General features: G+C 47.3%; 1 protein-coding gene across 3 annotated transcripts; it reads left to right on the top strand.

The window, feature by feature from the left end:
- Nucleotides 1-3155: 3155 nt before the first annotated feature.
- KBTBD11 (kelch repeat and BTB domain containing 11) lies at nt 3156-10290 on the top strand. Of its 3 annotated transcripts, none has more exons than XM_060272455.2 (2): nt 3156-3290; nt 6258-10290. In XM_060272455.2, the coding sequence occupies exon 2, from the start codon at nt 6302-6304 to the stop codon at nt 8291-8293; it is 1992 nt and encodes a 663-aa protein (XP_060128438.2). In that variant the 5' UTR covers nt 3156-3290; nt 6258-6301; the 3' UTR covers nt 8294-10290. The 3 variants fall into 3 exon arrangements, with proteins under 3 accessions (XP_060128438.2, XP_088521795.1, XP_088521794.1); XM_088665669.1 differs by lacking the exon at nt 3156-3290 and adding an exon at nt 3382-3478; XM_088665668.1 differs by lacking the exon at nt 3156-3290 and adding an exon at nt 3680-4146 and having other exon boundaries at nt 4496-10290.
- Nucleotides 10291-11424: the final 1134 nt, after the last annotated feature.

The raw sequence follows: 11424 nt of genomic DNA, 5'->3' as shown, positions 1-11424 counted from the left end.
CTTCTCAATTTTGTTTTATTTGACATTGTTTGTTTGTTTTATTCCAGGCATATCCAACAGCTAGATCGTGATCTACCGGTAGATACCTGGACATCTGTGGTAGATCACCGGTAGATCAGTGGCACCCCCCCAAAGAAGCTAAAAAACTTTGGCTCCCCTAAAAAAGCTCAACATCTTGGCCCTGCACCCCTAAAATGACCTGAACCACCAAAACCAGAGCTTTCCTTCCTAAAGAAAGTTCAATGTTGCTTTCCTCTTCCCTAAAGAAGCTCAACAACTTTTACATGAACCCCCAACATGGGTCTTCCTCCTTCCTAAAAAAAAGCGCAACTTTGACCTGAACCCCCCCCCCAAAAGGGGGTAGATCACTCCCGCTTTTTAACTCTGTGAGTAGATTGCAGTCTCTTGGAAGTTGCCCCCCCCTGTTTTATTCTATGTTTATTTGAAGGACAGTTTGCTATATCCAATAATTTTAAAACATTTCTGGAAACGTAAGATCTTAGCAAATATTAGTCTTACAAACCTGTATCCAGATTCTTGTTGACAAGAGCATTTGAGAGCCACTCCTTTGTAAAGTTAAAGGTTTTTCATGGGCCCCACAATTGAGACTAGACTTGGAGAATAAGCCTTCCGTAAGTCAGCCTGGATAGCTCAGTTCGTGAGAGCGTGGTGCTGATAATGCTAAGGTTGCAGATCTGATCCCCCACGTGGAACAGCTGCATATTCCTGCATTGGTCCCTTCTACCTCTATGATTCCAGTTTTCATTATGGGACTAAACTATGCTAGTGCTTCCATAAACAAAACAGAAAAACCCATTGCTTCAGACCTGGATATCCTTAAATTCCATTTGGGGAGGACCCATAGCTCTGCGGTGGAGCACATGCTTCTCATGAAGAAGATCCCATCTCCAATCTCAGGCATGTCCAGTTTTAAAAAAGGATGAAAGGCAATGGGAGTGACATTTATCAGAGTAGACAGTGAGCCACGTGGATAGCTTGATCTGGCGAAAGGCAGATTCCTATGTAAAAAGTTCCATTAAAACCAAGGAGACACAAACTTCTTATATGAGAGGGTTATACACCTTCTGATTCTATGGAGCTGTGCCTGGCACATTCCCATCAAAGTGTCGCAGGGCAACGTGGAAGCTCCATCCAGCAATGAGACAGATGTTTGGTGAAAGGGTCGTGCTTTTTTAACAAGAAAAAGCAAAACTGGGGAACATGTGGCGAAGAAATGCATAGGTAGGCAAGTGCTTAGGAAATATGACCTTCCGTATGTATATTAACAACACTTCTCTTGCTCAAAATGCAATCTCAGAAGGCTGCTTATGATTGCCAAGATTTTCTTTGCCAATTTTAAGTCTCTGTTTGCTCGTTGAGGGGGCACAGGTCCAGGATATTGCTAGTGACTCACCGCCAAGACTGTCAGCACAATTCAGGGTTGCTGGAGGTTCCCATGTCCGCTGTCTTCTTACATTTCCATCCATCCCGGACTAAATCAACGGCAGTAACAACAACAGAAATCTACAAATTCATTAAGTCTTAAGTTATTGAATAAATGAAATGTTTCACAGATGACAGGCTAGGCTCTCATCTTTAACAGAAATGCACCACAAGCTCTCCCCATGTATGCAGTAACATTCTGTGGGCACATCATGCAAACTAATCATTAAAACTGGATTTGATTTGGTTGGTGTGTGCATGCTTGCACATGACCAGACTTTGCTCTAAATTTAAGAAGCTTTAGGAGTCCTGCATGTACTTGCTTAAGAGTTTTTCTTCTTCTCATTTTTACAAAGCTTTGATGAAGAGGACTTTGTGGGATCGGCTTGTTTCGTAAGCACACCCTAGACTGGAAACTGAGTTCGGAAATTAAAAATAAAAGTGGCTTTTTGGAAAGTAAAGCATCTGCCAAACCTGAACCACAAACTTTCCAAGGAAAATGATTTTCTTTCTGGTGAGGAAGGCAAACTGAGAAAATCCTGAAAAATGAACTGTGGGTGCAACAAAACAAAACAAAACCACAAAACCCAAACCACCTGAAATGAAATTCATTGCTGACAAAAGACAACTGACTTGTATGCTTTACATTTCAAATAAAAATGTAAATGGAAAGCAAAATATAGATAAAATTGGTGAATGTGAGTTACAGCCTTTGTTATGAAGTTATTGGGTATTCTATATAAAAAAAAAACCCTGCAAGGCGCCATGATTTTTGGACAATTGATTAAAACCATGATAAAGAATACCCTGAACTGCCACTTTAAACTAACCAGATTTGTAAGTCAGTTGAATAACTTGGGATCCTTATGGCTCAAATGTCGAAACTTGCTGCTTTTGCAAATACATGCTTGGGATACCATTCAAGGCATACTATGCATACATATTTTAATGCTGGGCTATAATTTTAGATAACAGATTTGAGTATCCAACTTAACTGTCAGTCTCAGCTCAGCACCAAACCATTCTTTATTTTCTTACATCGATATCCTTCTTTTCACTTCTCATGGAACCTTTCCTCCCGCTGCACTAATGGGGAGAGGATTCTGATGGGGGGGGCGCAGGCTTATCTCCCCTCTCCTGCCATGCCATAATTGCAGTCCAACTTGGGGGTCCAACCATGTCAGCTTCTTCTTTGGCCCTTAATTTTATGAAATCAGTCAGCCTCCTCCAGGGAAAGTGAGCTCAGAGGATCACAGTCTTATTATGTGGTACTTCAAAGAAGGCCTGTATTTAGGTTTACAGGTTTGAACGCAGTATTTGTCTTGGTCCCATTGCATGGGCTGGATGCATCTTCTGATGTGGGTGGAAATGTAAACTCCACATCCTTGCCTGCTGGATTAATTGCCCAGTAGATGTGTTTCACCAGATATGTAGGATGGAACACTCCTAATTAGCGGATAGGAGCATTATAATCTTCTGTTCCAGTAAGTAATAGGCAAACTCTAAAACAAACAGCAGTGTTGGGTCCTATATTCGAGGAACACCTAGAAAAAGAAAGTTGGCTTAGCTGATGAGATGCAGAATCCACTATTCAAGGAAACTAAACTACAGATATAAAAGTTTACTTTGGGTAAATCGATTCAGACAAAATACATGTGGAATGGTTTCATTTTTAAAACTGAACGATAACCAAAACTCTTTTTATCATATAGGTGGACGGAAGATGCGCAGTGAATCGGCGAGAAATGGAATACCTTTTTGACGCTGATTGAAGGAAGTTCCCGTGCCAGCTTGCTGACCCAAGGGGGAGATTGATGCAGAATCTCCCCCTAAAATGTTCTGAAAATGTACAGTATTGCCATTAATTTATTCCACTGAAATAACTGCAGAAATATATTCTGGAATGACTATATTCAATGCTCACTGATAGTCAATAATAATAATATAATAATAATAATAATTACTATAATAAAGGACCACATTCTCAAGGTCATTGAAGGAGCACTGAGGATGCCATCGATCACAAGAGCTTCAGGTAGCAGAACCATCAATTAACTTCTTATAAGTTTCAGCTGTCAACCAATTAGCAAATATTAACTGATCAATAGTTCCAACTAAACAATTGTATCACCAGGCCATCATGAGGTTCAGCTTTTCCCATTGCATTACTGCAGTGTCTGTAAAAGCTGCACTGTGCAGAATTATTCTTTCTTTGCATGTGTGTGTGTGTGTGTGTGTGTGTGTGTGTGTGTGTGTGTGCATGAACGCACAACAAGGATCCTGCACCATTGCAGGGGGATATTTAAAGTCAGACCCCCTTGATTCTTAATCACAAATAGATGATGTAATCAGTTAGCAGCTTAGTTGACCTGTTGTATCCACTAGCCTTTGATAGCATTATTCTGCCTTTATATACAGTACCCATCTTTCCATAGGCTTATACTACGTGCAAACTACAATTTAAACAGGAGACTGATAACCCAGTGCTAAATTGGTTCCTGCTTAAAGGCTGTGCAGTCTTACCATCAGAGATAGACGGTAACTTTAGAAGTCCAACTCTCAGCTTGATGTGGGGTCTGCTTGCTGCAACAGGGCAACTACAGCATCCCAGATGGATGGCTGCCCACTCTTGCATCACATTTGAAAAATACTCGAGGTCAGACTGACGGGAATTGGTGCCCAACAATATGTGTGGTGCCATAGGTAAAGGGACCCCTGACCATTAGGTCCAGTCGTGACCGACTCTGGGGTTGCGGTGCTCATCTCGCATTATTGGCCGAGGGAGCCGGCGTATAGCTTCCAGGTCATGTGGCCAGCATGACAAAGCCGCTTCTGGCAAACCAGAGCAGCACATGGAAACGCCATTTACCTTCCCGCTGTAGTGGTTCCTATTTATCTACTTGCATTTTGACGTGCTTTCGAACTGCTAGGTTGGCAGGAGCTGGGACCAAGCAACAGGAGCTCACCCCATCACAGGGATTCGAACCGCCGACCTTCTGATCAGCAAGCCCTAGGCTCAGTGGTTTAACCACAGCGCCACCTGGGTCCATAGGTTCCTCTAAATGCCTTGCTTTCTTTCCATTCACAACTGATGCACATACAGTATAGCAGTATAGAGAGGATAGAAGCAGGTGATCAAATACAGCACTACATTGATTTCATTTATTCATTTGCTGCATGTATATCCCACCTTTTTTGCTCCATGGAGCCTGGTGGCTTCCATAGTTCTCCCACTCCTCATTTAATCCCCCCAGCAATCCTGGGAGGCAGTTGCTGGTCCAAGGCCACCCAGTGAGATTTGAAGCCCAATCTCCCAGGTCCTAATCCAACACTCTAACCATTATACCACTACTGGTTCCTCTGATGTTGTTTGCTACAGTTCATCCTTCAAAAAGCAGGAGTCTTAGGTGGGCTGAATTTTAGTTGCATAATGGCTTCGCTGGGCACTCAATCTGCCAGTTCTCAGAAGTCTTTCCAAACTGCAAATCGTATAGTCAAATCTCCCCACGCACAGATTGGAGTCTTCATTATGCATCAAAGCATTTAAAGAGGTACTACTGTTTCAGTGTGTAACCAAACACATTCCACAGGCTCCGAACTGAACTTCGTGCTCTACTGATACTGTATGAATTTGCTGGTGGACTCATTGCTTTCCTGCTTAGGTCTGCAGTTTTCCTGGTGCACTTAAGGCTGCAAAATAATGTGTGTTTATGTAGAAGCCGGACCCCATCAAAACTCATGGAACTTCTCAGTAAAAACTGATAGGATCTGGTGAAGAAGCTATCTCACCACAAACTGATGCACCTTTAGGAAGTAAATCCTAGTGAACTCAGGCTACTTCTGAGTAGGCCCACGACCATCAGATTGTTATTGTATTTCTGTGCAGAAATAGCCCTTAGAAATGTAAAGGGTAGGATGGTGAAGATTTTTTTAACCAGAGCATCAGTTGAAAATAGGTATACTGCTTCCATTTTTAAAGTTTTCAGTTCTCAAGACTATACAGAACTCTGAGGAAGAAATCATGTAAACACAGAAAGCTCTGCTTAGATTGCATAATCTCCAGAGGTTAAATTTGCCTTGGTGCAGAATGTTAGCTTTGGTTTGACAGGGTGAGAACAAGACTTTGCTAATACTGTAGGATAGACAGGCTTACAGAAATATTCAGGGGAAGGGTTGGAAATGAGGAAAGTGGATAACCACTTCCAATCCATTGCAGAACGATGTGCTTTACTGAGAAGATATAAAGCCATCTTGAGGGTGCCATAAAATTACTTTGGAAGAATGGGGGCTGGGTATCAGGAAACCCCCTGCACAGATCTTCCGGCCCCACCTCCCTAGGACGTGCGATAATTTACTATACTATATGTAGACTTTGCAATGCCACTCAGGGATATTGTGACCTGATCCAACAACGTGAACAGTGCGAGCTGAACTATATACACCCTTTGGCAGTTCAAAAGTTCAGCGGTGAGCGGCTCTCTAGCTGCCGCCGCCGCTGCTGAGAGAAGCCCGACGGCTGGGAAACTAGTGCGGAAATTGACCAAGCGCCAAGGGGAAGGGAAAAAACCCAACAAAAACCCAACCCAACCTAAGAGCTGAGCAAAAGCGAGCGTCCACAGTCGCCTCCAGAGCTGCCAGGCAGCACGAGGGGAGGCAGTGGGAGGAAAAGGAGGTGCCTGTGAGGGAGGGCAAGAGAAGCAGGAGACAGAGAAAGAGAGAGAGGGGGTGGCTGGCTGGCAGACAGGCAGGCAAGCAAGCGTGAGCCCTCCGAGAGCCGATGGAGAACTCAGCGCTGTCTTGTGTCCTTCCCCCAGGTGAGAATGGGACTGTCGGCGAGGTCGAGGCGCGCTGCGGGGAGATGGAGATGGCGCAGCCGGCACAGCTAGCGTCCCCGAGGAAAGCTGCCGGCGGCGAGCAAGCGGCGGCGAGGAGCAGCCCGCCGCCCGCCCCGATGGAGCGTCGCGCTGCGGCAGACGGCGAGGACGGCATCCTCAGCAGCGGCGGGCCCAGCGCGGAGTCGCCCGCGCCCTGCGGCTTCAGCTCCTCGCTGTGCTTCAGCTCTCCCGGAGACAAAGCCCCGGCGCCCGAGCGCGACGCAGCCTCCTCGCCGTCGTCAGGCAGCAGCGGAGGCAGCCGCGTGGTGCAAAGCCAGTGGGAGATCAACAACGCGGCGTCTGAGTCGGAGGAGGACGAGGAAGGCAGCGGAGGTGGAGGGGAAGGCAGCAGCAGCAGCAGCCAGCCTTCATCGTCGTCGCCGTCGCAGCAGCAGCCGTCTTCTCCGGCTGCCGCGCAGGCCATCGGCGAAGCGCTCCCGCAGGACCCGTGCGCCTCTCCGCCGGGGGGGACGCAGCCCGAGGAAGAGCCGGACCTGGTGATCGAGGTGTCGGGCCGTCGAATCCGCGCGCACAAGGCGGTGCTGGCGGCCAAGAGCGACTACTTCCGCGCGCGCTCGTCGAGGGACATCCTACGCGTCAAGGGCGTGAGCTACGCGGCGCTGCGCCTGCTGCTCGACTACGTGTACACGGCGCGCATGGGCGACGTGCGCCACGACAACCTGGCCGAGGTGGTGAGCGGCGCGCGGGTGCTGCAGATGCCGTGCGCCCTGCACTGCGCCGCCGAGGCCATGAGGGCGCAGCTGCGCCTCGACAACTGCCTGCAGCTGCTGGCCCTGGCCAAGAAGCAGCGGCTGGCCGAGCTGCGCGAAGCCGCCTACCGCTTCATGAGCGACCACTACCTGCAGGTGTTGCGCGAGCCCGCCGTCTATGGTCGCCTCAGCGGCGCTGAGAGGGACCTGATCCTGCAGCGCCGCCTCGACGCCGGCAAGCCCTGCCTGCTGGTGGCCGAGGTGAGCGACGCCTTCGAGAGGCTCAACGCCGGGAGCAGGCCACAGAGCCGAGAGAGCAGCAGGCCGCAGAGCCCTTCTTCCGTGGTGTCCCTGGACGAGGGAGGCTACCTGCTCTACAGCTACCAAGAGGTGGCCAAGGAGTGGAGGGTGCTGACCCGGCTGCCGGACGAGGCCAACGCCAAGGGGTGCGCCATGTGCGTGCTCTACAACTACCTCTTCCTGGCCGGGGGCATCTCCACGGTGCCGGGGGACCCTCGCGCCAGACTCTCTGACAAGGTCTTTTGCTACAACCCCTTGACGGACACCTGGAGCCAGGTGAAGCCCATGGGGCAACCTCGCTCGCAGCTGAAGCTACTGGCCCTCGATGGCTATCTCTATGCGGTGGGCGGTGAGTGTCTATTCACAGTGGAAAAATATGACCCCCGGGCGGATCGGTGGAGCCCGGTGGCTTCTCTGCCGAAAGGGGCTTTTGCTGTGGCTCACGAAGCCACCACCTGCAACGGGGAGATCTACGTGTCGGGCGGGTCACTCTTCTACCGCCTGCTCAAGTATGACCCCAAGCGGGACGAGTGGCAGGAGTGCCCGTACAACAGCAGCCGGCGACGCTCCGCTGACATGGTGTCCTACAAGAGCTTCATCTACCGCTTTGACGTGAGCAGCAGCCGTGGGGAGCCGGGGCAGGCCGGTGGGGTGGAGGTCTTCCGGTACAATTCGGTGGCCAAGCACTGGAGTCAGTGCGCTTCCTTGAGCCCCGGCGGCAGCATGGTGCAGCCATTCCGCTGTGCCGCCTTGGGCAGCACCATCTACTGTGTCAACCGGACTGGAATGCTGTGCTTTGCCCTGTCCCAGAATGGTGAGGTGGAAGCAGATGGTGGACTCAAGGGGAGCTTTGAGCCAGAACTTCTCAAAGCCCCATTTGATACTAAAGGGGTCCTTCTCCCGTTTGTACTCACCCTGCCGGAGAAAGAGAAAACGGGGGAGCCGGAAAGTCCACTGACATTATGAGAATTGACCTAGCTCTGGGAAGGCCGGCTGGAGTTTATCTCATCTCAGTGCTCTGCTCTGATGAATATCGGCAGGACTAGGCCTCTGTCAGGCGAAGGGTCAGAGCAGGTGCATGGTCTCCAGCCTTCATTGGTGGTGGTAGGGATTGGGGCTGCAAGTATAACTACTGGAGGCTAATCCAAGGCGAAAAGTGTGTAACAGCTTCTTTGCACCGAAACAAATAAACGAACAAAAACAGAAAGCCACTGTCAGAAGTTTACCAAATTAACACGTGCATGGACCACTATGTAGAATGGTGATGGTGTCCCACCTAAAGCAGTGGCTAGCTGGCTGTAGCCTCTCAGAGCTCGCTAGCATAATTCACATAGGAAACGGCTCACCTCTTTGCACAGATGCAAAGCAGTCATTGCAAAGCTGCTAAAATAGATGAATTGTTGTGCAATGCCCATGCCACTTTCCAGTCTTAAAGTATTTTGGATATATATATATAAATTCAGGAAAGCAGCAACTTTCAAAGGAATTTCAGCTATGAAATGGTTCTTTTTGTAAATATGCATCTTTGGAAAAGGGGATCCCCCCCCTTTTTTTCTTTTTTTGCCTCCCTGACCTCTTGGCTTTCTTTTCTTGGATGCGCGTAGTAATTACCAGAAGAAAAGCTGCTAGCAGTCCCCATTCAGAGAGTATACCTTTTAGGAAGATTAACAGGGGAAAGAAACAATGCTTCTTGTGTTAGAAGCAGTGGACTATAGAGCCAGGTCACAGTATCCTCCCTCCTTTCCCCCCTTTTAACATTTAATGGAGTCTTTATTGAAGACATGGCGTTGTACAGCCTTGGGAAGTTGCATCCACAGTGTGTGATTTAACAGAAGCCAGATTTCAAGTTTTTTAAAAAAGTTAAATGTCTCCCATATGTACATAGTGGGAATAGAAAACCTCCTATATGTACATTTTGGGTTTAGAGGTTAACTAAAACAAACAAATCAATGCATCAATTCAAATTTGAATTTTGCTTCTTCTTTTTTGTAAAGTTGTGCATTATGTCACATTATAATTATCAGTTTTGGTTTTAACATAACTGCTGGCTTTCAATCATGGTTTTGTATTGTAACTCATTCATTCAAATCATGGCAAATTGGCATGAATGAACATACCTGTGAATTCTTTGTAGGGGAGATTTCAGTTCATTTAAGATCACTGCTGTTAACTGCAAATCAAGTCACTGAAAAGCCAAATGTGGTTTACTTGAAGCTTCTTGCACACAATTGAAATATTTCGCTTTGATGTCGGGAATCCTTCTGCAAGAAATAGCTCTTCCATTGTTCGCATAAGGAAACGAGACGTTTGCTTAGACAAGGTGATTTCCATTTTGCCCAGGCAGCTCCCTAGGTTGTAAACGAGACTGATTTATTGTAGTTAATAATTCACCTGTCAAGTTCATTTTGTACGTAGAGGCCATATACTTTTGGTTTGTTGGTTTTCATTCTAAATCTTATGCTGAGCAATTGCTTGCCAGGCAACATGTTTTCAGAAGAATACCAGCCTTCGTGCTTGCAGGCAATCCCAGCATAATGGCTTCCATGTTATACGGATTGGCATCAAAACAATTATTTTCAGTCAATTTAAAATTTGACTAAGCTTTCTAAGCTTGCCTAAAAAACCCCCTTGGGCTTACTCAAGAGGCTTACACTAGCCCAGTGAATGTTTTCCTTCTGTCCTTTGAAGAGCTAACCACTACTGTTGAAAGCCCCTTCAATTTCAAACACAGTTTGCCCTGATACACGTGGAAGGGGGAGAGGTTGCTCCTGGAGGAAAGCAAACCCCAAGCATCTTGGAGAACTATTTTCTTGGCTTTTTGGATCCTAGCCATTGAGTTTTATGGAGCATATTCCAGCACATGTTCATGCCAAATAGATGAAGCTTATGCATGCTTATGTGGAAATAAATCCCAATGGAAATTCACCCCAAATTAAAAGTGGATCACTTACTTTTGCAATCTATCTGATTTTTATCCCATTCTTTCTTCATGAAGCACCCCACCCTTTTCATCTTCCAACAACACCGAGATAGGTTACGCCAGTGGTTTTCAACTATTGTGCCGTGGCACCCTGGGGTGCCTTGAATGATGGTCAGGGGTGCTGCGGGCAACACTGGTCTCTGTCCCTCTTTCCTTCCCTCCCTCCTCTGATGCCCTCTCATGTCTCTGCCTCCCAAAGGCTTGCACAGCTGTTTATTGCAGCAGCCCTGGCTACATGCTCCCCAGGTGAGTGGTGCCTCGGGGGCTGGCCAGGGGAGAGGAGAGGAGGGTGTTCAAAAAGAGGTGAGGGGCTGCCGGCTCTGCAGGCAAGGGGTGACATAACTGGGCTTCTGAGGCTTGGAGCCTTCAGGGGACCCACAGAAAGAATGTACTTGGTCAAGGGAGCTGTAGACTCAGAAAGGTTGAAAACCTCTGAGTTGGACAATGGCTGATCCAATAGCATTCGGTAACACTATTTGTAGCTACCCGGGTTTTCTGCTCAAATCTCCACTCTGCAGATGCCACAATTGCTCTCAGATGCTCTGAAATGCATTTTGTCTTTCATCTTCTAAGTTACGCCTTCCAACCATGAAATACTTAAAAGGTGCATTTATTTTATAAACACATGCAGATTAATTTACTGCACTGATGTGTTTCATATTAGCTCGGAGAAGCATACAAACAGATCCTGTATTATGGTGTACTTTGACTTCAGGCAGCACAGCCACCCATAGAAGTTTCCAATGGACTCAGTGGGGCTCTGTTTTCCCACCTTCCACTCCCCTTAAATGTTCGCACAACAAGTGGGCATTACAGTTTACAGCACACATCCCATGTTTCCCCTCTGATCAATTCAAGTAAGTTGTGCATACAAGCAGCTTGTATGGTGGGTGCAGGAGGGATGGATGAGGAATTGGGAGGTTTGCACAGACATTTCATTCCTGCTAATGCCCTCTCATGTTGCCAGAAGGAGGTTGTGTGTGAAACAGGAGGGCTCCGTTGGAATCTTCACCATGTGCTTAATATTTTTTTTAAAAAGGATTATCGTTCAGCAAATATTTGACCTTCATCCCAGGAACAGCTGCTTAAAGCAAGCAACAACTTTACTTCAGAAAAG

Source organism: Zootoca vivipara, chromosome 3 (genome assembly GCF_965207765.1).
Source record: "Zootoca vivipara chromosome 3, rZooViv2.hap1.1, whole genome shotgun sequence".
Classification (NCBI taxonomy): Eukaryota; Metazoa; Chordata; class Lepidosauria; order Squamata; family Lacertidae; genus Zootoca; species Zootoca vivipara.
This window is presented reverse-complemented; position numbering and strand designations above follow the sequence as displayed.

Coding starts and splice junctions, on each gene's coding strand:
- KBTBD11 (XM_088665668.1), top strand. CDS start 6,221: ATGGAGAACTCAGCGCTGTCTTGTGTCCTTCCCCCAGGTGAGAATGGG.